The sequence below is a fragment of the Barbus barbus genome, assembly GCF_936440315.1.
Source record: "Barbus barbus genome assembly, chromosome: 24".
Taxonomy (NCBI): Eukaryota; Metazoa; Chordata; class Actinopteri; order Cypriniformes; family Cyprinidae; genus Barbus; species Barbus barbus.
The window spans coordinates 13,865,761-13,890,370 of NC_136752.1; the positions used below are offsets into that span (position 1 = coordinate 13,865,761).

The window sequence follows — 24,610 nt, forward strand, 5'->3', positions numbered from 1 at the left end:
GAGGTTTGGAAAGGAGCACACCTCTGGGTCCATAAGGAACACGCTGAATTTCCTTGCGCCTTATCGACCGACTTCCGCCCAGCCTTCATCAAAAGATCTAATTTAGATCAAATTAGAACTTGTATTTTTTCAGTCAAACTCAGAAGATTGGAAGGGCGGGAAAGAGGAACCAAGGGGCGGAAACTGTTCGTGTGGGAGAGTTCTGAGAACTATGATTAGAGGTATGAGAAATATGATTGAAAGAACAGGGTGTGGAGTATATTGAATTGCCATCACATTAATCACTGTGGTTATAAAGAAAAAAACATGACCACATGAGAAATAAAACACTTGGGTCTTTGTTTTTTTGGTGTCAGTAGCCCGATTCAGACGGTAACTGTTTCTCAGATGGACGTCTGTAAAAATAAATTTCCATATCTGCTCAGTGATAAAACTCATGGATTTTATTTACAAATTTATTCTTATTATTGTGTAAAATGTATTATTATATTATTCCAAGCATATTTTATAATATATAATCCTATTTATTATTTGATTATTTAAATCTCCTGTTTAAAAATAGGAAAATAGGCACGCTTTAGTTTTATATAATTATACACAATATATATCTGTATATAATACACATTTTAAAATTGTATTGCATACCTGCTTCTGCCATAATAAAGACATTTCGAATGTTTACTTGTTTTTCTTCTCTTTCTGCTCCCAGTCGCTGTGGTGGAGCAGTTATGAAGTATTGTTGTTTTAAATAATTTCCAGCATTTCAGAAATAAATATATATGCAAATTACACCAAAGTACAGCGTTACTTTACGGTGTTTGTGAGTGCTCAAAAAGGGTTTAAACACTTAATTTTGAATTGATTTTTTCATGTAAACTCAGAGATGTGGATTCGGACAGCAATTACGACCTTGGTGTTTGTCAAAAGTAATTCGGCCGGGTGATTTTTACGTGGGTGGTGAGAGAAAAACTCCGACATCCTGAATTCAGATGGCATTAAAATCACCAACTACCCCCTGTAAATGGTGAAAATCACTTACGTCCCCCTGAGAAACAATTACCGTCCGAATAGGGCTTTTGTTTATAATATTTGTTTGATTTCTTGCAGAAGACAAAAGACTCAAAGATATTGCTGAACATAAGTAGAAGAAGAACGTTCAAGCAAAATAAAAAGTATTAAAATACATTTGATTGATGATCAATTAAAATAACAAAATGACTAGAACTATATAAAACTAGAGCTTTTCTGGTTAAAATCGGATGTCTTTCACTCCCAATGCTTGTATTAAGGATAGAAAAAAAAATTTAATTTAAAAAAGGCATATAGACTCTGGAAAGTGGAAAATAATGTACATAATTCAAGAACTGTAAGCTAATTTCATGCTCTTTATGTCTGTAACCTTGACCTGACAGTCATATAGGTCCCTGGGTGATTTCCTCAGTGTAATTACTAATTAGCAATTCGCTCCACTTCTGCCGTTTCTGAAATCATGTCAAACCATCAATAGATATATTCTCCACCTGTTTATGACGAGCCGACTAGATGACGTCATTTCTATATGTGAGAGCTGTGATCACAGACATCTAAAGCAGACAAAGGAAAATTGTCACCCTACATAGAGGTGACAGTTTTGCACTTTGTGTGCATGTGAAATATAGATGGTGACAAACAAGCATCCTCCTCTCTCACCTCATCACTGATCTGAAGACTTATATCATTATTGAAATACTTCAAAATTTCAATTCAAATTACTTCAGAATTACCATTTTGAGCCTACTTTCAGCGGATCCTCAGAGAAAAGCTCAGAGAAAGTCTTGATGCTTTGGTGCTGGGACCCCCAAATACGTCACCACAAGAATCAACCATCCAGAAAAAAAAGAAAGTAAAGATAAGTAAAGATGTTTCAAGGAAGAGAGGATGCTTCTTCATCTGGTTTTGATGAGACATTAGGAGAGGCATAAGGTCAGATAAGAAACCTGTACCCATCATGTTATTCTGTTTCCTCAAACCACATTGAAACCATATGTTTAGACGTTTCCTCTGAGATTACTGATGTTTTAAGGCCATCAGATAAGCAAAAAGATTTACTTTGCAATAGTAGATGTTTTTAGTGTTTTTGTGGGGGTGAAAGACAGAAAATGAGGATGAAATACTTCTGCTATAAGATGGAAGACAGAAAGCCTACATCTAGGATAGAATACTGCTGCTTATAGAAGTAGGCTATATAGCATATACTACATTATTGTCACTTGACCTTATCATCTCACATAATTCATAGGCTTTATAAAAGTTATTAATATAAAGTTAGTCTACAGTATTTCACTTTTTAAATTCACTTTTGTGTAAAAAAGAAATCCTATTGTTTGGCAGATGAACAAAATAAATGGGCTAAGAATGAGAAAACAAAGAAATGTGTTTGTGAACGCATATAAATAAATCTTTTAGTAGCCTAGGCCTATTTTTTTTTATATTTTAAATAATAATATAAACATTTTATTGTAACTTTCTGCATAATGTATTATGTACTATTTATTTTTTTGTAATGTTCTCTTTTTCCACAATAGGCCTACTACTACTACAGCCTTACATAGGCTATTCATTTCCCAAAAGCTAATATGATGGTTGAATACGTTATTTGTCCTGTCGAGGAAGGTGAGGGGTCAGTCATTCAGGCATTTGGGCAGGGTCCGTTTCTTGAAAGATTTACAGAAAATGATTAAGGATACGAGTTTTGGCGGGTTATTCGGCGAATCACGCGCTTCCTGAAGTTGGCGCTAAATCTGAGGTAACGCCTGCACGAGCCAGGCACACCTGCATTCGCGCGCGCGGTAAAGGTGAAAGAGAGTGTGCTGAGATGACAGAGTCCGTAGTTTAACCTTTAAAAAAATAAATAAATAAATGAATGACATCATCCTCCCGCAACTACCGCTGACTGGCAGTTTTCTGCACCGCATAGTCCGAATATTACTGCAACGCAAAGATTAAGAGCGTTCTTATTCTGCCCTTCACAGGCTTCCGTAGACATTTCCCCTATTCTCCTCCAGTAGTCTGCGGCTGTGCCATCTGTGGCGAGAAGCACTCGTGGGCAGCTATATCAAAGCCATGGAGCAGATTAATAATATTCAGGTGGTTCCGTGCACCAGCTCTAACTATCTGAGACCGTTTAGAGTGCATTATAACCAGGTGAGTCGCTATAGTTTAATCGCACGTTATCATCTGTCAGTGATGCGGTCACACCTCATCATTTTGCTGTCAGCTGCCCAACCCCCATTCATTCTGTCATTGCTTTTGTCGACCAACATTGCGTTCTAATGTTTCACAATGAGCATAATATACATTGCGTCATTCAGGACGACAAACGATGTATTTCATAGGAAATGTTGCTGATTTTGTGTAATGTCATCTTAGCTTGACTAGCAAGACGCTATTGAGCTATAACGTTAGACAGGAAAGCAGCCACTTTCCCTCGAGCACATGCTTTACATTACAGGCAGCACAGCTGGCTTAGGGAAGCTTTATTAAAAGCCTGATGCACACAATATCTTTTACAGTAGCTAATACTGGAAACGCGATCGTGGACTGAACATGCTGCAGACAAGCTATGTTATTAAATCAATCAATCTATCTATCTATCCATCTATCTATCTAAACATTTACTTTAATGCTATATATACTTTCTATATGTGTGTGAATATAATTTTTAGTAATATAAAATGTTATAATGCAATTTCTTATAAATATAATAATTATAAGTATTTAATAATATATAATGATTTATATAGAGAGAGAGACATACATACACACACACACACACACACACACACACACACAGAGCAAGACATTATGTATTTTGATAGTCATCATGGGTAAAGGCAATTGATGGGGACATCTCTTAGTAGAGGCCTTTTTGCTTTTATAAATATTAAATTTAAATATAAGGATAAATTATTAAAACATTTTTCAAGCAAATTCATTAAGTGGCATCCTCCTCACTAGAATATAATTCTTGGCATAGCAGAATGTTGATAGCAAAACAGTCCTCTGTGGTAGCTGTGCAGTCGGGTGAACAGGTGTTTTATATCATAGCTGTTACTCTTTATTTCATTGTTGGGTTTAGCATAGCTAGAATGCTACAGTATTGACCAATCAGGCTGCAATGATCATTTTATTTATTTAATTTTATTTAGTTTTGAGAGAGACAGTGAGTTAATCAGACTTTTTGTAGCATCCGCTTGTAGCTATACATTCACCACACTCACATCACAAAACATAGGGGGGAAAAATAAACACCATAGGGCGTCACTACAAGGTGATTTTTGTGCATACCTTTGAAATATAATTTTAAAATAATATTTTAGGCGCACTCAGTGTCGTTTTGCCTGAAACTGTGTTTACTTTGTTACCCTGGTTTTATTTTCTAACCTAATTTGGCGTTGCATTCCATTTCTTATTTCTGTGAACAGATTAATAGCAAAAAGCCCATGCCAACACATCTGTAGACCTTGCAATTATATTCAAATAGCCTACGGGTATGGTTTAATCTTTTAACCGGTACTGACTGCTTTTTGGCATGCATCCCCATCCTTTTCTGTGAAACCGTGGTAGCAAATATGTCAACACATCCATAGTGTTTTCCTGAATTGACGTCATTTTTCCTTCTGTTATGCTGGCATGCATTAAAACCTTTGTTTGTTTTGGAGGGCACCTGTAGGTGTTTCCTCTTTTTCATTGTTCTCTATAAGCTGTGTGTTGCATTTTTCGGAGTATAGTAATACTTCCTCCTGCCATAGTTTGACAAGCAGACCCTGGATCCACCTCATACATGAGGTGTCTTAGTCATCTACATCCGCTGCTCTGTGTGGGCATGGATGGAATGTACGGGGCTTTCTGTCAAGATTCTCTTGCTATTAGATTAAGTCTCTTAAAAAGTAAGGTAAAGTAAAGCATGGCCAATTCGTTCTCAGGCCCTGCTCAGAGGCTTATTTGATTTTAATAATGCTGTTCTAACATATTAGCATGATTTCTAAGTGGCATGGTACTGGCATATTTACATTGTCTAAATCTTGTCTTGGTCTAGATTTGGACTCAACCCTTTTCCAATCTCTGTTTTAAAAAATAAAGGTTCCAGAAGGAGGGTTTCATGGCGATCTCATAAAGGATTTCAATTGGGGTTCTCTGAAGAACCTTTGAGAGAGCAATTCTGAAGAACCGTTTTTTTTTTCTACTTTTTTCCACTGTTACATTACCAACAAAGGTGCCAATAAAGAGCCTTTATGTTTCATAGTCTTCAGGTCTCAGCTTGTACATGTTTTTCCAGGCAAATAATTTCTTTGGAAGTCTAACTTATAAATTATAATTATATAAATGAATGTTAATGTTTACCAAGCAGCATGCAGTAGATGAAGGCATCTACTTGACCATGGTTTTGGTAATTATTTTTCATACAGGTGTCTAGAGTGTAGGGCTGATTATTGGTAAAGATTTCCCAATTTGGGTAGATTTCTGTTCACAAGAATATTGGTATGCGCAAAATACATGGAACTTTCTAACAATGTTGGAATTATTGAGCGGTATACCCTACCCTGTGAAAATGTAGCCATGTTTGGCAGGCTGTAATTTTTTTTTTTGCCTTTGCATTGTAAGGCTTTTATTCACAGAGTGATGATTAAAAGCATGTCTGTTTGTTGAGAAAAGACATGATTCTGCTATGAAATTGATGCTGTGGTAGCAGGTCATAGTAATGCACGCCATTTGAATAGATTTTCTTTGTGTTAGAAATACTGCATAGGTCCATTAGAGTGAAAACAAAAAATGTTTAGGCCAGTCAGTTCATAGATATAATTCATGTTAATAATTACAAAATGTTGTTAGGATTGCAAGTGTATGAATTCAGGCTAGTTGATAAGAATAATTAGGCCTTAATTGTCCCGCTTTTCCATTATGAATGATCGTAGGAGGTCATAAATGCATTAAAAGTGAGAGCTTTAAAGTGCAGGTCAGAAAACACTAGACACTTTTTCAGGTGCAGCTGAAGGTAAGTGCAATCTATGCACCCACACCTCCAGCTTTTGCCTTTGTGAAGGAAGTGGAGTTTTTTCAGCACCAGCCGCATCACTGAGTCACAGCGCTTTGCCACCCACACAGCCCTGCTGCCCTGTAGCAGTAGACGGTTGCTGCCAATCCATTCTGCCACCTGTACTTTCAAATATTGCCACCGCCCAGCACACATCTCACCTTGGCACTACACCTTTTAATCAATTTTCAGTGACTGTGAGAAAATGTATTTGTGCATTATGGCACTTTCCATTCTGCTAACTGTGTTCTGCTAAACAAACTTGCACATCCACATATTCAAGTCTCTGTTTAGAAAAAACAAAAATCGTAATGTACCAAGTTAGAAGGTTCTACATATGCGTGTTTTATGCAATGTTTTTCAGTGTGAGGCAAAAGACAGTTTTTGCATGTGAATTTTTCTAAAGTGCGTTATAGTCAAGACAAGCCCGTTTGAGTCCCAAGTCTAGAACTGAGGATATGATAAATATGTTGGCATCAATGGTTCCATGAAGAACATTTAAAGGGATCCCTGGGTATTAAGACTTGTATGGCTTAATATAAACGTAAATTATGTCTCTTACTGAAATATGTAGTAGAAAACCCATCAAAGATTTAAGTGATTTAAGAAAATCACATCGTTTTATACATATTTTGAACTATGGGGGGCGCCATTATTCTGATGACGTAAAATGGTTGCACTCTGTGAGCTACTAGCGCTACCTGTTGCTATTTTTACCACAACGCATCAATAAATAGACAACTAGGAAAATAAAATACTGATATGATGACCACAGCTACTGAAAGAGCTTACAGGTGGCGATGGATATAAGTATAGGTTTAAACCAAATGCTGTACCATCGATTTTTTTTTTTCCCCACAAGGAGTATAAACGCCTGGATATTGAGGGAAATCAGCGCTGAAGAACTCCTCTAGCGGCCACGAGTCATGATTAGCGTCGGCATGTTTACATCCTTACAGATGGCATCTAGCTTTTCTTGTCTCAGTCGTTTGTAAGCTCTTTCAGTAGCTGTGGTCTACTAAGACTCAAAGGCATCAGGGCTAAATTGGAGAGAAAAAAGAAACAGGTTTTATGAAGTTTTATTCGTCCACAGGCATCTTCCCATGCGTTTCTCCTCCTATTATCACTAGGAAACTTACACGTCTTACATTGCTTCTCTTGTTGCCCTTTGACTGAAAATAACAGCCAAAAGCCACACAATGTGGTATTGTATCAGTATTTTATTTTCTGAGTTGTTGCGGTAAAAAGCCAAAGACCATAGAAATAAGCGCCAGTAGCTCACCAAGTGCAACCATTTGATGTCATCGATGCAGAATGTACTGTGCGCACAAAATAATGGCACCCCCCCCCCCCCCCCCCCCCCCCCGTAGTCTAAAAACGATGTAGTTTTTTTTAAATAGCATACATTTTCATGTGTTTTCTATTACATTTTTAAATAAGAGACATCATTTGCGTTATATTAAGCTATACATGTCTTAATACCCCGGGGATCCCTTTAACATCCATGGGACCTTTTATTCTAAAAAAAAAAAAGGTTCTTTGTAGTGGAAAAAGGTTCTTTAGATTATTAAAATGTTCTTTACACTAAGGAAACAAAGTTCTTTTAAGAATTGTCTACTGTGGCATTGCTGCAACACCCCCTTTTGGAAACTTTATTTTCTTGAGTCAAAACAGAGAACAGAAGAGGGTTGAGTCCAATACTGGGTCTAACCAAGTCCAAATCCGAAAATGTGATCTTGGCTGCGTTTCCCGAAACCTTCTGGCATCATACTCTAGATGGCACAGTCAGATAGGTCAAACTCAATCTGACAGAATGACATTATTATCACATGGCGCAGCTTATTGGTTATTTTTGTATCAGCAGCCAATGAGCTTGCTGCTCAACATTCAAATACTTGGCTTGTACTTGCTGTAGCAGTTGCAGCACACTTCAGAAACCCTCCACCTGTCTATATCTGCTACAAGGTGATTCATGTATGCTATATGGGAGTTATTTCATATGTTAACTGTGTAGCAGCAGTATTTCTTGCATGCTCACAGCAGCATGTTGTGAATGTGTTGGCAGTAGCAAGTCGGTACTTGCTCTGCCGCTGCGTAGCACATCTATTCCACCAAGTCCAAACACACTAACATTGTCATGTACATAAACATGCCAATCCCTCTTAGAGTTGTCATGATAGAAATGATTTTTGACTGTCCTTTACATGTCATCTGTTATGGCAGGTTCTTCTGTAGCAGGTTCTTGTATCTCAGGTACAGTAGTCATACAGTGCCCTCCCATGGGATCCACCTCCAGTGGATTAATTTGTAATTAATTAGAGTGGTTGGATAATGAAATTTAGCCTCAGCCGGATTCCAGTGTTGTTCTCGTGCAGAGCCCAGAGTCACTCGGGTCCCGAGAACCAGCAGCTGAACCAACATGGTCAACTGCTCCAGCTGCCAGGCTACTGCTTTAGCAGCAGGGGTCTTGGCTAGGAAAGGGGGGTATCAAAGGAGAGTGTATTGGGGAGAGGGGGGATGTTGGATTAAAGCAGGGGTTAGTGGGCAGACAACAGTGTGCACTGGGTGGGGAAGAACAGATGAAGAACAATAGGGGCAGGGACGCTGGAGTGAGCAGAAGGGTGAGGAGGCCATGGGAAACGTGTGGCGGCCATCGCCCCAGCACCAGGCCACTGGGCGTGCTCAATAGACACAGGAAATGGGATTAACGTGAGGCAGATGTGCGCAAGAGAGGTAATGAATGCATAGGAGCCCAATGAGCGAGAAAAAGGTGAGAGCGACCAATGTGCGCTTCCCATGAAAGCCATTAACCCTATCCTCTGTGTAGACCACCTCTCTTAGAGAGAAACACTCTAAAACAATGAGAGCACAAGCAGATGAAAAGAGAAAGAAATGCTCTTAAGCCTTAAGAACTCTTTGTCGCCCAAGGCTGGCCTGTCATCTTTCATTGCATGGTAAGTGTATAGCAGTGAAGCTTACTACTTATCCACTGTTTCCAAACCCATTACACAACTGATGACAGGACACTGTCAATTTCCCAAGACTGTGCAGCCCTACATATCACCATTGACATCCTCTTAACAGATGTTGGTTTTGTATGGTGAGAATCTGGAAGTGACTGCACCCAAGAACATTTTCCCATTGCATGGCATTAGCCACAATTTTGTGGCTAGAGGTTTTCAGCTGCAATTCAGGGCATTGTATTTATGTCCTGTAATTTCCCTGTGAGATTGTGGATTGTTCATAGGAACAATGATGTGTGGTGCTTTGAAAAGTTCATAAATCACTAGCATAGTGGAAAGTATAATGTACGCTGCTGTCTTCCCTTACATGTTAGTTGTTTTCTGATGCTTGTTTTTCCCTAGTGAAAGCAAAGTTACAAAGGGTTTCAAGTTTTGCATAGTCTCCTTTTTAACGAATAAATAAATATAAATTTGAAGAAAATTTTAAAGTTTATCGCAAAAAGTCATATTGCAACATAAAACAGGAAATGACATTATAGAGAGGATCTTTACAGAACTTCAAGTCTGTTCGTCAAGGGTGGATAATTTGACCTTTTATGACAAGGCAAGGCTAATTCAGGTTGTAAAACATTGTAAAAGACTCCTCCAAAACTTAAGTTATTATGAATTAATAATATAATTAATAAAATTCATGATTTCAGAAAATTTTTAAACATCGTATAATTTTTTTTCTGGTTTACTAAACCATATTAAACCCACAACAATTCTGCGATTTTGCATTTAAGTAGTTTTTTAACCCTTTTACTTTTTGTGGACAGAGTTATTTGTCATTGACAGATTAAATTTAGAAAAGCCTGTCATAGCGTTCTATATCGTAAAGTTTATTTTACCCTCCATCAACTGGCAGCGTAATCGAGGACCTTTATTTGCCTCCCCAACAGTAGGCATTTGTAATGTAATGGTTGCAGGAACTTGTAGCCCCAGGCTGAGAGGCATGAGCGCTACTTAAGCCCAGCATGGGGCTTGAAGGGGGGTGGGGGTACATGGAGGGGGTAATTTGGGGAGGTAAGATCACACCTGTGGGATGGAAGGGCAGAAGGAGCGTGGGGTCGATGAGGGGTGGAGGGCACGGAGAAAGCAGATGGAGACACAGAGGTTGAGCTCCCTCTGTTCTCCCATCTCTTTCATCCCTACCCCTGTGCTCTGAAGCGCAAGCACTGCAAAAAGAAGCAGCCACACAACGCCTTTTGAATTGGGTTAAAACGGTGGACACATCTGCATTTGCTCTTACTTATTCAAAATTGAAGTAAAAAAGATGACAGATGAAGATGAGCAAGAGATGATGGTCCTACCTGAGAGGCTGACAGGAAACCTTCCAAAAAATGTTGAACGCTTGTTTTTTGCTTTGTTTTTTGTGTGTGTGTGTGTTTTGTTTTTTTGTCATAATTTATGAGCTGTGAGGGCAATCAGCATGTGTCCACGTCGGAGGGTGAGGTTTTGTTGTTTACACAAAGTGTTTTGTTTTGGTGGTAGGTGGGTTTGGTTACATTGTTTCGATGCAATGTCTTAAGTGTTTACCTTTTGAGATCTGAAGTATGGTTGAGGACTCAATTAACCTTTGTACCCTCTCCGGGCTGGTGGCACATAATAACTTTCCCAAATAAACGCATCGTTCATTTTAAGCACCAGTAGTATGTTCGGCTGATGTTCAGGTTCTAGAAGAAAATCAACAGTAAAGTGCAGTAAACAAGCACGTGATTTAAAAATAATGACTCCTTTTGCTCATTATCCCTTGTATTTCACACCAACACACCCAACCGGATCCAGACAGCATCTTTCTTACTATGAATATCAGCAGGGCTTGGCACATGATATCCTGGTGGGAATAATGTGCGATAAGGGCTTTAAATCTTGGGAAGTTGAACAGCACATGGTGGGAATTAAAGGCCTTGATTGTAAATGGCAGCATGACAGCAATTGAATTCTCAGCAGCTGTCGGGGTCACAGCATTATAAACTGCAAGCTGATGATAATTAGACTTTTAAGCATGCAAAAAGAACAAGGTCTTTCGCTCCTCCCTATTCACTCATAAGCCTTTATTGCGAGTAGGCTCGAGAGGGCATAATAATTTCAAGGCCCTGCATCTCCTTCCACTCCCTGTAATCTGTGTTGTAATCCATGTTGTTTATGATTCCCAGGGTCCCAAAAGGCTTTTCTTGTTGACCCAGAGAGTGGCCCTGATAATGAGGGACCCCCACCATCTGTGTGCAAGACCAGGGACCCTAAACACGCTCTGCCACACAGAATATACCTATAGGGGGCAAACCATAAAAGCAGCAAAAACCTCACCAGGGCTTCTGAAGGCAATAAAATTTAATGATGAATTAAAAATAAAAATATTTCTAGTGGACACCTAGTTTTTTCTCTTTAAAGCGATACTTCACCAAAAAAATTAAATTTAGTCATTTTTACTCTGGTGTCATTTTAATGTCACGTTCTGTCTTCTCAGACCACAAAAGGAGAAAATTGAAAAATAAAAATCTTGCTCGCACTTGTCCATGTGATATGGCAGTGAATGGCAGTGAATAGTTACCAGATTCAAGCTTTAACGAAAAAGATGCAAAACTGTCATGGAACCTGATGTTGTTGATGATGTTGATTCAAAATGGCTAGAACCCAGACAGATATTGACTTAACATTGTATGTTATGATGTACTTCCTTGTACTACAACATGCTTTACCATGAAAACTAAGTGGTGCAGCCAAATATGTACCACATTTCTCTTGTGAAGTGAAGCCTATAGCTCTCCACTAAACCAGAATTTCTTGTACAACAGAATAATTTATTCAAATCAAGTCATTTGACCTTGGGTTCAACAGTATACGTTATGAGCCAGGAGCCTTAATTCTTTATATACCTGGATTTAAGTCCAATAATATACAGTTTTATACATAATATTATATGCTGTTAAATGTTATACTCGTGTAAATAATGTGAAAGTAGATTGCTAATTGTTAGTTGTTCATACATAGCTAGATGAGACCTTATTGTGTTTTTTTTTTTTTTTTTTTTTTGCTTTGGTGTTATTATTAAAAAAATAATTTTCTGTAAATCATCTTGTAATGACCTACTACAAAATGTTTGATTTAAAAACAACTACCTTTAGTGAATTTAACAGCCAAGAGTCTAGTAGGTTTAGAATATTTGTGGTAGGACATTGTCTGGTTCTACAGGATTCATTCCTGCAGATCAGCTCTCTGAAAGCTGATTTCACTTCCTCTGTCGAGATGGGATGCTTTGCAGAATTTCATTAAGCAACATTGGGAACTTACAGTGATAAATAAATTAAATTACTTAAAAAAAATATTTTATTGCAAAGTATTGTTCTTTCCCATTCTAATGGCATATTGCTCCCAGTTGCCTGTATGTTTACAGCAAATGCCTGAATCTGTTGCTTATATCTCACATGGTATGTAAAGGCTTGTGGTGTTTACATGCTGTTTATTCAACTGCAGAGTTTATCTGCAGATGAGATTGTGAGCATTTGGTCCACCACTTTGAAATCAAGGCCATTTTTAGTATCTCTTCTACAGTGTAGTGGCATGAATTTAAGAAGCTGTATTGAGATTGATACATGTTATAAATCAGTTAGTCTGTTTCAGATTTCTTTTTTCATTAAGACCGTCTTATTATGACTCTTTGTATTAATGTTTTTACACTATTGCAATTGAATCAGTTAGTGAAGTCAGTAGTCAGCCATTACTGATAAAGTGCCATCTAGTAGAAACAGCCCACATAAAACTGTTCGTGATAATGCAGGATGCTGGCTCCATGTGATTAGTCATGTTTACTGTTGACCGTTGGCTGGCGCAACAAGCTCATCTCTGATTTTAAGGGTTTTTTTCTTTACACATTTATCTCAGAAATACTTAGCATTCCCTATGCCAGTAGTATTACAAAGAGGCTGAAATCCCACATTTTTTATACTTGAGGATGTCATGTGGTATGTGAATGTGCATCTTTAACTGTTGAGCAACAAACATTGACTCTATTCTGTTGTACCCTCATCTTAAAGCCCTTTTAAAGCCCACTCTTTGCTCTTGTGTATTTTTACCCTGTACGAGCTAATGCTCAGTTTGAAGTACTTTCGTTTTTTGGGCTTGTCTTTGAGGTGCATGAACTTGCATAGCCTCTCCCTCTCTGTGCTCTTTCAAGTTGCTGGTGATGGTTGGGTTAATACTGGTGTTCAGACAAAGACTAAGGGTTTGCGTTCATGGAATGCAAATCTTCAAGCTTCTCAATAAACTGCGGGTCGTCTCTGCTTCAGATACTGTAGTTGGGATCTTCCCTTATGAACCAAAGAAATGCTCAGATAATAGTAGTGTAAAGACTTTCATTTGACAATCTAAAACTCTGCACGTTACATCCCCTTCCATTCATTAACATACCCACTTTCGCCTCCACAAGTATGTACACAAGTATACACTTGCCATGAAAAAGCACTTTTTATCCCCACTTGTCTGACCCTGCGGGAAAGATTTGAAGAATTTAGCACCTACACAAAAAAGTTTGGATCACTGTGACATGATCAGAGAAGCCGGCACACACCTCTTTCCTGACCCAGGTGTTTTTATAACACTTTTTGAAAAGTGATCATCTCTTCTCTAGTGTATAAATCCAAAGTTTTCAAATATTTTTTTAAAAATTGAGTAAAACTTCAATTATTTTCTTTGCTGAAAATTCTTGTTTTTTACGTTTATCAAAGCTTAATAGTTTTATGGGTTTTTTTCATAGTCATCGAAAACCTAGGAATAATTGGAAAGTCATAATTTCAGAGAAAATTTCAGTAGTGAATATACATTTGGCTACTTACAGTACAGCAGAGGTGGAAAGAGTACGAAAATATTTTACTCAAGGAAAATTACCTTAATGAAATTTTACTTAAGTACAAGTAAAAGTGCAGTCTAAAAATCTACTCAAGTAAAAAGTAACTCATTTAAAATTTACTCAGAGTAAAAATTACTTGGTTACTTTTTAACAGGGATGGGCCAAGATTGTCAAACTCCTGGAGGGAGGGCCACACCCCTGCACAGTTTAGATATAACCCTAATTAAACAAATCTGATCCAGCTAATCTGATCATTTAGATCTAATCAATTAGGGTTATATCTATGCTAATCTAATCATTTAGGCTTATTTGAAACCTACATGGTATATGTGTTGGAGCACGGTTGGAACTAAACTCTGCAGGGCTGCATCTCTCCAGGAACTGAGTTGACACTACTGGGATAGGCCTATAAATCTCAATTAGTTGTTTTTAATTAAAGGAATCAGTTATTTAGAATAATAAGACATTTGGGCTGTTACCAGGCAAATTAAATCAGTATCAACAATTCATCTTTACAATGCAGAGGAAACACAGAAGCTTCATCTGAAGTGGCATTTAGACGTATTTACACACTGTTTAATGCAGGACATGAATGCATTTAACAAATGCAGAAATAATGTTTTGATTTAAGACAATGTTAAATACTCATTTGAAATTATTATTATTATTTTTTCAATCAAAAGATACTTTAAATGCGAAATTAAAACCGCCAGTAGGTGTCACCAAGTCACTGTTAATAAGTGAGTCATTGCGGCTGAACCAAATCATTTAAACAGTTGATTCATTCAGGAAGGAAACACTGTCATGTTGCTCAAAGACGCAAAACAGTGCTGTGGCTGTTTTTGGGATTATTTTAGTTGTCGAAATGGAGCAAAAACAAGCAATATGGTGTCTAAAAGGCAAGTCTCTTAATTAATTTCTTGTTTACTGAACTGTTGTTAAAAAAATCTATTTGTAATCATGCTGATTTTTGGAGAAAAACGGCACTCTTCATGTGATATTGATTTACTATATGAAATTATATAAATATAAATTTTCTGCACCTATGTCTTCAATTTTGTGATCATTTTAAATGCATTTTAACAGGCTGAATCACGCAGTGAAAGAACACACTCTAATGCTGCCTTCACATGCTATCGGAATTATCGTAAATATGAGTTTCCTAGTCGGAAATTGGACGTGAACGGCTTCTCAAGTCGTATTTACTACTGGGAAATTCAGAAATAATGCTGCGTTCCAGGCAGGTTTTTGAGCCCGTAAGTCACGACCTAATAATACTTTTCATGGATTCTCATCCATGGAGTTGTGCCACTTACGTTATTTTGCCAGTTAATCGATAGGGACAAAATGCCATTGAGGATGTTTTGTAATGGAGTACTCGAATTTAATTGAGCAAACATGACAGCTCTAGTCTAAATGATTCATTATAGCAAAATCTGAATTACTGAATTTTAAGCATAATCACCACTTCACCAGTGACTGGAAATTCATTAGTCAAAAGGATGCAATTTTTTTAGGATGCATTTCTTTCATGTTGCAAAGCAGCAGATTCTTGAGTTTGAAGAATTTAAAGACCCTATTCAAGCATTTAACTAGGTGGTTTTGGATTAATGGAGCAGATCTGACAACATACAGAGCAACAAGACTGAAGTTTGTTCCGCTCTCTCAGTCTTCCCTCCAAAACAGCCACATTTTGGAGCCAAAAGATACAGGTCATTAGCATGAAAGCGGTATTGCCCAAAGCAAGCATGACCCCATTGGATCCACTGACCATGTTTGGTGTGCAGGTTTACTTTCCACACTCTCGTTTTACACTGGTGCTTTGCTTCTTATTAACAGATCAGACCTGCATCCATGATTAGGTAGGTCGCGCTTAAGCTGTTCAAATGGAAAAAGGTGCTGCATTTTTTAAATAGCACAGTGTCTATTCATTGTGAGGTGTAATGAAGCTTTTGATTATTTCTGGCTTTGTGCTTATACACCAACCAACTTAGAGATGCATATAAAAAAAACTGTCAAATCTGCATAAAGTGACCGTCAATTTAAGAGTTTAACTAGGCCACAGTGAAAGTGTGTAAACTACAACAAAATTTATGACTTCATTTATTGTATACCTATAATAATATATTTCCATCTTCATGCATATTATTTTATTTCTTTTTAATAGAACCACATTCTGTATAATAAACTTCAAAATGTGAAAGTTGTCTTATGATGCTGCCTGTTATCATGATCCTTTAGCTGATGCAAGATATCATAACAGTCCTGCAAGATGCTGCTTATGCTGAGCTGTGCTTAATTTTTCAGAGTTGGGAGTGATGTGCTAATTCACTCTTTTATGGTGAATGAATAGTTGCTGTGGGTGTAAGCATAAAGTGCACCCATGAAAAGAAAATTACTCCTTGCCAAAACCTTCTTCTTGTTATAAAGGCTGTAGGCTACTTGTTCACAGCTATGACACATGGTCTAGTATGTGTTGAGACAAATATTAGCTGCAAGGTCTCAGAGTTAAGCATAGTCTTAATATCATTTGAATTGTTCTGTTTGGGAAAATATGACACAGGATCTGCAGAGAACAAACTTCTGTGATGGCAAACATCTTACAGGGCACATCACCTTGCACAGCTCAACTGGTTGAGAGTTCAGTCACTTTTCATCCCAAAGGACAAGTATAAAGAAAAGGTGATGTTTTGCAAGTATGTAGATTGCACATGAGGTGATACCCCTTCAAATAGACTACAAACGCACATGCACTAGGCCGATCCCCCATCATCTTAAGCAACACCAACCACCTTTTTCAGAAACATGTCCGTTCTTGTGAGATTCATGTCTCACAGAATCCCTGTCTTCAGGCACTGCGGTGATCAAAAGTGCTAGAGATTTATGTAAAAGGGTGAGTGAGACACTGTACATGCACTGTACACAAAACATAAGCCTAGGCTGTTACTACTAACATTTTAAGAGCTGCACACCCTTTCCCGTTATTGCTGGGGTGTTTTGACAACTCGAATACACAAACCTACTTGTCGAGCTTGAATCCAAAAGTTGCAATTTCATAGTTTAATTAAGATTCAATAACATCTCTTTAACCTTGGTATCCCTTTCATTAAACTTTGCATTAATGAAAGATCTGTGAATTTTGGGATGGATGACACATCTGGTTGCTTAACAACTACACTAGCAATTATATTTGCACTGTTCAAAACATCAGCCCAGCTACCTCTTTTAACCTTGGAAATTTACACTTTCACTTGATTTACAGCAAGTTACAGCATGAAAAAAAAATCACTATTTAATGTTTTAAATAAAATCTTTTCATGAGCCAGTTTTCTAATGGAACTAAGATTTCTTTACAGGTCATCTTTGGACATGGATTTAAAAGGTTTACAATAGTTTGGTTACTTAAAAAAAATTTAATAAATAAAGTAAGCCACCTTCAATGCAACAATTAAGGCTTTCTGCAGTTTTGAATATGCAGACTGTCTGCCTGAGTTGTTTGTTTGTTTGTTTGACATATTTACCTTAACTGTTATTTTAGAAATTACATGATATTTTAATTTTGCTTTTTTCACAGAATGGAACAAAGAAGTCCTGGGATTTTATGCAAACCCATGATAGGTGAGAATGTGTCTTACTGTTTTTTTGTTTGTTTGTTTGTTTTTTCACAATAGTTTTACTCTGACTTATTTTGAATATAATTTTTTTGGTTGGTGTGTTTGACTGTATCTCTTTCCTTTTGGAGTGTACACTGTAAAAAAAAACAGTAACATTTACGGTAAAATACCGGCAGCTGTGGTTGGCCAAACTTTACCGAAAAAAATATGGTAGTAACATTTTAGGTTTTACAGACTTAACTTAAATTCACAGTAAAAAAAAAAACATATTTCATTAACTGATATAATGTTAATATACCAACCTATTGAAGTACTATTATCTGTTTTGTACCATTGTAATACACTGATAACCACCTGAAACAGGCAGTGATGAGAGAGTCACATGATGAATCAAAGCTCATCACAAACACCATCATGGTAACACATGATACTGAAATAAAGCAATAAACATTAATTTAACAACATTAGATGTAAGATAAAACCCTAATGTACACAACTGATAAGAAAAAACTAAAACTTATTTCAATGAAAAAACCTCAAATGTGAAGTGTAATGCAGGTAATTCTGAAAATGTCAATTTACGGTTTCTCACTGTAATTTATACAATGACTTGTTCTTTTTCACTTCCAAAAACCATAATTTAAAAAAAACAGTATTTTACTGTAAAATTACATTAAATGTAATCACAGTTAATCTCTTATTCACAACATATGTGCATGCTTAGATCGGAAGGTAAACAACATATGTGCTTATCTTAATTTGTGTCCCGAAGATGAACAAAGGTCTTATGGGCTTGGAACAACATAAGGTTGCATAATTAATGACAGAATTTTAATTTCTGGGTGAAACTATCCCTTTAAGCTGCATGTTTTCACATAATACTTTTAAGACAACTGTAAACCTGGAAGGATTTTAGGCTTTTGGTGCTGGAATGTCTTACCAAGGTGCAACAATAAGAAGGTCTCCCCTGCCCCAAAAGTCTTAATGTGTGCACATCTTGATCTCTCTTCAGTTCTGTCTTTTACACGATCATGTCTCTATTGAGCTTTGTCGCAATAAATCTGTCTCTTTTTTTCTAACTTTGATACACAGTTCTGTTTTTAGTAGGTTCAGGTAGGCATTTGTAACCCTCCACCTGTCCTCAATGTACTCGCTGATCCCTGACCAGGTTTGAAGTGTCCAAGATAGAGGCAGAAGCAGTTAAACTTCAGTTCTGTTTCTCACACAACACCTTCCCACCGACCCAAAGCGGTTTTTGGGTCATTACACACCTAAGAGCAGCCTCTTTGTACCTCTCCAGTTGTCAACTGCTGCCTTGAGATCATGGGTGACCTTTCATACAGGGTTCATTAAAGCTATCGGTGAGGATCGAGTACCTCTGTGGATCATGTGTCAATATTGCTAGACACTTTTATATTCTCATGGAGATTCAATCATTCTCAGCAGGAAGAACAAAGCGACTACAAAGTCTCTGGCCAAAAATATAAAAAGAGTTATAGCACATTCCTAAATTAGGTTTCTTAAGAAGGCCTTTGTTCTTCGATGAGGAGAGTCTGGACCATGTCTGTGAGAAAATGGTCTGCGAACCAAAACATGATTTCTATGGGCTTATAACACCATATTCTAACCATTCACAACATGACAAGTCATTTTTCCGACCTTATTAAATTCAAATTGAGAAAATGTCCAAGCAAGGAAAGAAAATGACAGTCTATCAGAATAACTGGGTGGACCTGGATTCTGGACCACCGGCTCAACTGAAGCAACAACGACAAGAAGAAAAACTCAAATGAAAACACTGTCACAATATAAAACCACAGTGTCAAACCAGTTATGGACAAGACTGAGTGGAGGTGAAGCCACTAAAACCATGGAGGTTTTGTTGTAAATCCATGGAAGGTTGAAAAATTATTTGAATATGGGAGTTTGTGGTTTTATTTTGACGAACACTAACATTCAAAGGTTTGAGGTCAGTGAGAATTTAGACAAAGACATTTATTGTTACAAAAGATTTCTGTTATAAATGCTGTTCTTTTGAACTTTGTTCATCTAAAACTCCTGAAGAAAAAGAAATCACTGTTTTCACAAAAGCAGTACAACTGTTTTCAAAATCGATGATAATAAGACATGTTTTTGAGCACCAAATAAGTAATGGCTGCTGAAAATTGAGAACTTTTCAAATTAATAAATATATTCAAATAGAAAGGGGGTTTTTTTTGTTTGTTTTTTTTTTTTTTTTACACACAGTTGCTGTTTTTACTGTATTTTGATCAAATAAATCTGCCTTGGTGGGCATAAACATATTTTTAAAAAAACACTTACCAACACCAAACTTTGTGCTCTTATTTGATGTCACCATTTGGCCAAGTCATCGTTTTCTTGCACTGTTTGGTGGCTTGATGAATGAGGTGATCTGCAGATGAAAGGTAAAGCCATTAAAAGCAGCATCTGTTCAGGTCATTAGTGCCACTGCTACAGTCTAATGAGAGCTCTGCTGGTGTTTGGGAGGTAACATGTTGGTAGCTATTGTCTTTGTGAGGACTTTGAAGAGTGTTGATGAGTGTGTGATATGATGTGCATCAGTGTTGTGATGCGAGTAATTCTTATAATCACCAGCACCAGTCCTCTGAATTTCCAGGGTGGAGAGGTGAAATGGCGAGAAGCGCCATTCAGACATGCCTCAGCTCGCTGGGGCACTGACCTATCAGCTGCACAATTTTCAAAGGTTGACCCAGACTGCACTCTTCATTCGGGACAGTCCATAGCTCATCAGCGGTGAAGAAAAAGGGAAGATCTTAACTGACCAACATTGGATGTGTGCCTTAAAAACTACAGGACCGCAACCTGTAACTTCAAAACATCAGATCATTGTGTCTCCAGATGATAGTGCTTCCTACCAAATGTTTGTGCATGATCTGAGTCATATCAATTCAGGAGCACTCTAATCATTGAAGAAGCTCTAATGTGTTTTGGTCAATGATTGTGGCCTTCCAAAACAATATTGGCTGAAACCAGAAGTTAATTTGATTTTGGAGGGGTTTTTTTTGTTTTTTCTGCTTCATCCGAATATTTCATTGCTGAAGTCTTGGTGCATCACTAAGACATTGGTGTTTTTAAAGATTAACTATTAGGTGATCTAAATATAAAATATGGAAAATGAGCATGAACAACTGAATATCCAGAGTTGATGGTTAAACCGAAATGATGCTGATCTACCTTATTGTGCATCCCTTTGCTAAGACTCTTATTTCTATGTGTAGCCATGTAAACAATATTACAGGAGAGAACAAATGCTTGTATATGAATACATATTGTGGGTAAGATTCAGGAGTGTGTGTTGGTTTACATTTAGTCTGTGTGGTAATCTCTGGCACGCATTCACCATGGGAAAGGCAGGGCTTCCTGCCTCTACAGACATATCCGCTTTCCCCACTCAAAGAGCTGTCTCTCTCCATTGCCATCGAAACAATCACACTAATACAACGTATTATAGCATAGAATGATCTGAGGCCTGTGACAATTTTACAAGCAAAATCCAGTCATTTCAATAGAGCACTGTCAGACAATTGGGAATTTCGTGTGAAGTTGAAAGATTTGCCCAAACAGATTTCAAGTTGCCCACGCATTTTTCTTGTTGACCAATAGTAAGTTGTTTGTTTTGAAAGTGACTTCTTTGCAAGCTGCGATTCATACATTGCTATATGCAATAGTTTGCCGAAATTTCATTAATATGTCCACACCTTAAAGGAATGCATCACCCCAAAAAGATACAGATTTGGAGAAATGTAGCATTGAATGCAGTGAATGGGTGCCGTCAGTAGAGAGACCAGCTGACAAAAACATCTCAATAATCCAAATGACTCAATCCATCAATTAAAGTTTCATGAAGAAAAGCTGCATCTTCATAAGAGACATCCATCATTAAGATATTTTTTAATTTCAAACTGTTGTTTCCAGCTAAAATACAAGTCCTCTATCCATAATATTGCTTACTCCAGAGAAACATTGTCAGGAGAGAAATATGAATAAATTAAGCACCATTTATAAGCGAAGGAAATGTTATTAAGCAGTAAATTATGGACTCAAATTGGGGTCGGAAGTGATGGTTTAAATATAAACGCCTTAATGTTTGATTTATTACTTACAAATACATTCAGCTTTTTGCATTTATTGGCACCCATTCACTGCAAAGGACCCATTGGTGAGCAAGTGATGTATTGCTGAATTTCTCCAAATCTGTTGCGATGAAGAAACTCAACTTCATCTTGGATGACCTGAGGGTAAGCAAATTTTCAGTAATTTTTCATTGAACTATTCCTTTAAGACCCGTACTATTAAGATCCATCTCTAACAGTTCAATTAATACAGATAATTGACTAAATAAATTTGACTTTCAGCCTATTATCAATGATTTGTCTATTTTAATAACTCTCATAAATGCTTGAGACAGATGTTATGTGTCCTGGTTGAATAGCAGGGGAAGATGTTGCTTGTATGAGTGTGAAAGTGCTGTACAGAAACACTCTGTCCTCTGACCTCATGCCATGCTGAGCTATTAGCTTGCTTTCAGTCCAACGAGGCCTGGCTATCCCAGTATGCTTCAGTGGGTAAATCCTATTATACAGAGATCCTTAAGACACAGGGATTTATTGTCTTCTTCTTAGGGCATTATGTTCAGTCTCAAACCGAGATAAAGTGAAAAGCCAAGACCACATCCAAGGTGTTAATCCTGGGTGATTTGTTGGGGCTTGACGGAGCAAGGGTATCCATGTGCCTCTCTCTCTCACACACACACACACACACACATGCTCACGTTCATTTTCTCTCTTTATCACTAAGCCTAGATGAGTTGTTGGATCGGTTGTGTTGTTGCTCTGGCAGGACTGGATGTATTAACAGGAAGCAAAGCTATCCATTGTTGAGTACTGATCAAACTGGAACCGCTTCTCTAAATGCCAACTCAGCTTCTAAATCCGTTGCTCTTTCTTCTTTCCAGTGTCTCTGTGCTGATTTTCAACACCACCTCACACTGTTTCATCCTGGTCAAGCAGTTCCGCCCAGGTAATGCCCTGCAGTCCTTGTTAATTCCTGATGTTTTTCCACACGTGAGTCTTTGATTTTGATTGATTTTAGTTGTAATTATTGTTTTTTAATGACTGTTTTGTACAGCTTATTTTTCTACTTCCCTGAGACCTTTAGAAGGTTTAAGGCTGTAAGGTTTTTAAGTTACTTTAGATATCAGGGTTATGACTCTCACTTACTTAATGAGTTGGAATTAGAATTGCATTTCAGCTAATTTTACTCCCTGTCTTTCTAATTAGAAAAATCCAGCACTGGTAATGCAATTCTGTTTCCTTAAATTTGAATCACGATGCTGTATCCGTATGTTCATTAAAATTTAATACAGAAATTGATTTTGCATTTAATAACATTTTCAATTAATTTGTGAATTTTGCACAACCTTGTTACAAAAAAGCCCTCTAAAAAAATGGTCAAGAAAGCTTCTGAGGCATTTTACACCAAAACTGAGACTGTGCTAACCTATACTCCCCCTCATCCTACACATCCCAGGTGCCTGTGTGGGACAGATACATTCAAAACTTCCCTAAAATCTTCTTTTAATGTGTTCTCACATTTTTTGTAGTATGTTTTCACAGTAGAACAACACCTTGACACCGATTTTACAAAGACTCCCATCCAAACATTCTCACACATACTTCATTTATACTGTATCTTGTTACAAAATGACGTACAACACCCAGATCCCTCTGTTATCTCTATTTGAAAGAGATGATGAAAAATCTTTTGTTCTGCTGCAGATTTTATAAAACATCTGATACGCAACAGATATCAGGTGCCGTTTTATAACTCCTATTAGAGAGTGTTGCTATGAAATGCTTGCTTGACAATAACATGGATAATAGATCTTTTTTCTGGTTATACACAGTTTAGGACCTTGCCACATACATTCAGTTAATTTCTCTCAGATGTGTTGCACTTTCTATGACTTTTTAGGCCTTTTCATTTGGTCTAGTGACCTTGTATCATCTTTAGTCGCTTCTAAATGAAACGTTCAGTGTTTAGATTTCACATGCAGAAAACCACAAAGACAAATATTGACCTAATGCAATGTAGAAAGCCTCTAAAACAATAACAGTCTCATAATGGAACATTTTTCATGTCGATGGTCGTCGTGCAAACAGAGCATTTTTCAGTGCTCTCTGTGAAGCTTTGGCCCCGTGCTACACTGTTACACTATTGTTCTATACATGCTCGCCAGGGACGGCGCCCTGCTTCTCAGAATAGAAGGAAAGCCTTGTATTGAAAGAGAGACGTCTTTCTACAGGCTTTTTTCTTTTCTGTAGTCTTCAAACAATGCTTGAAATGAAAAGGCAGGCCTTGTGCAGGGAAACATTAGAACAAGTCTTCTCAAGGATGGCTTTTCTTTAAGTGAGCTCTCAGTTAGTCCCAAATGTACAGTACATTCGTCTGAAGGGCGTAGTACTAAAGATCTGGGTAAAGATATCTTTAGGGTTGTAGGTTCAAACCTATGTGTGGTGAACCATGAGTTATTATTGTTAATTAAAACCAAAACTGTAAAGAAATGTCATTAACTGAAATAAAATAACATATCAAAATCTTTTAGCACAGATAGTTGCCAAGGGAAGATTTCTGATTTTCATTTAGTTTAAGTGGAAGTACTAAAGACATATTTTGCAATCCATTACTATTATTACAAGGTCAGTAAGTATATACTGACCTTGTAAGTGTGTGTATGTATGTGTGTGTATATATTTACATTTATTCATTTAGCTGGCGCTTTTATCCAAAGCGACTTACAATTGCTATATATGTCAGAGGTCGCACGCCTCTGGAGCAACTAGGGGTTTAGTGTCTTGCTCAGGGACACATTGGTGTCTCACAGTGGATTCGAACCCGGGTCTCTCACACCAAAGGCATGTGTCTTATCCACTGCGCCATCACCCACCCCTATATATATATATATATATATATATATATATAAATATAAATATAAATAAATGTTTATATATAAATATAAATAAATGTTTAT

At 37.3% G+C, this 24,610-nt stretch overlaps 1 protein-coding gene across 1 annotated transcript in view; it reads left to right on the forward strand.

The window, feature by feature from the left end:
- Nucleotides 1–3,007: 3,007 nt before the first annotated feature.
- The window catches only part of LOC306844393 (uridine diphosphate glucose pyrophosphatase NUDT14-like), a 32,073-nt gene continuing 10,470 nt past the window's right edge, over nt 3,008–24,610 (forward strand). The window contains exons 1-3 of the mRNA XM_079376488.1: nt 3,008–3,183; nt 17,499–17,542; nt 22,535–22,599. Of these exons, the coding sequence (XP_079232614.1) occupies nt 3,103–3,183; nt 17,499–17,542; nt 22,535–22,599 (190 nt within the window). The 5' untranslated portion in view covers nt 3,008–3,102. The remainder of the gene's footprint in view (nt 3,184–17,498; nt 17,543–22,534; nt 22,600–24,610) is intronic.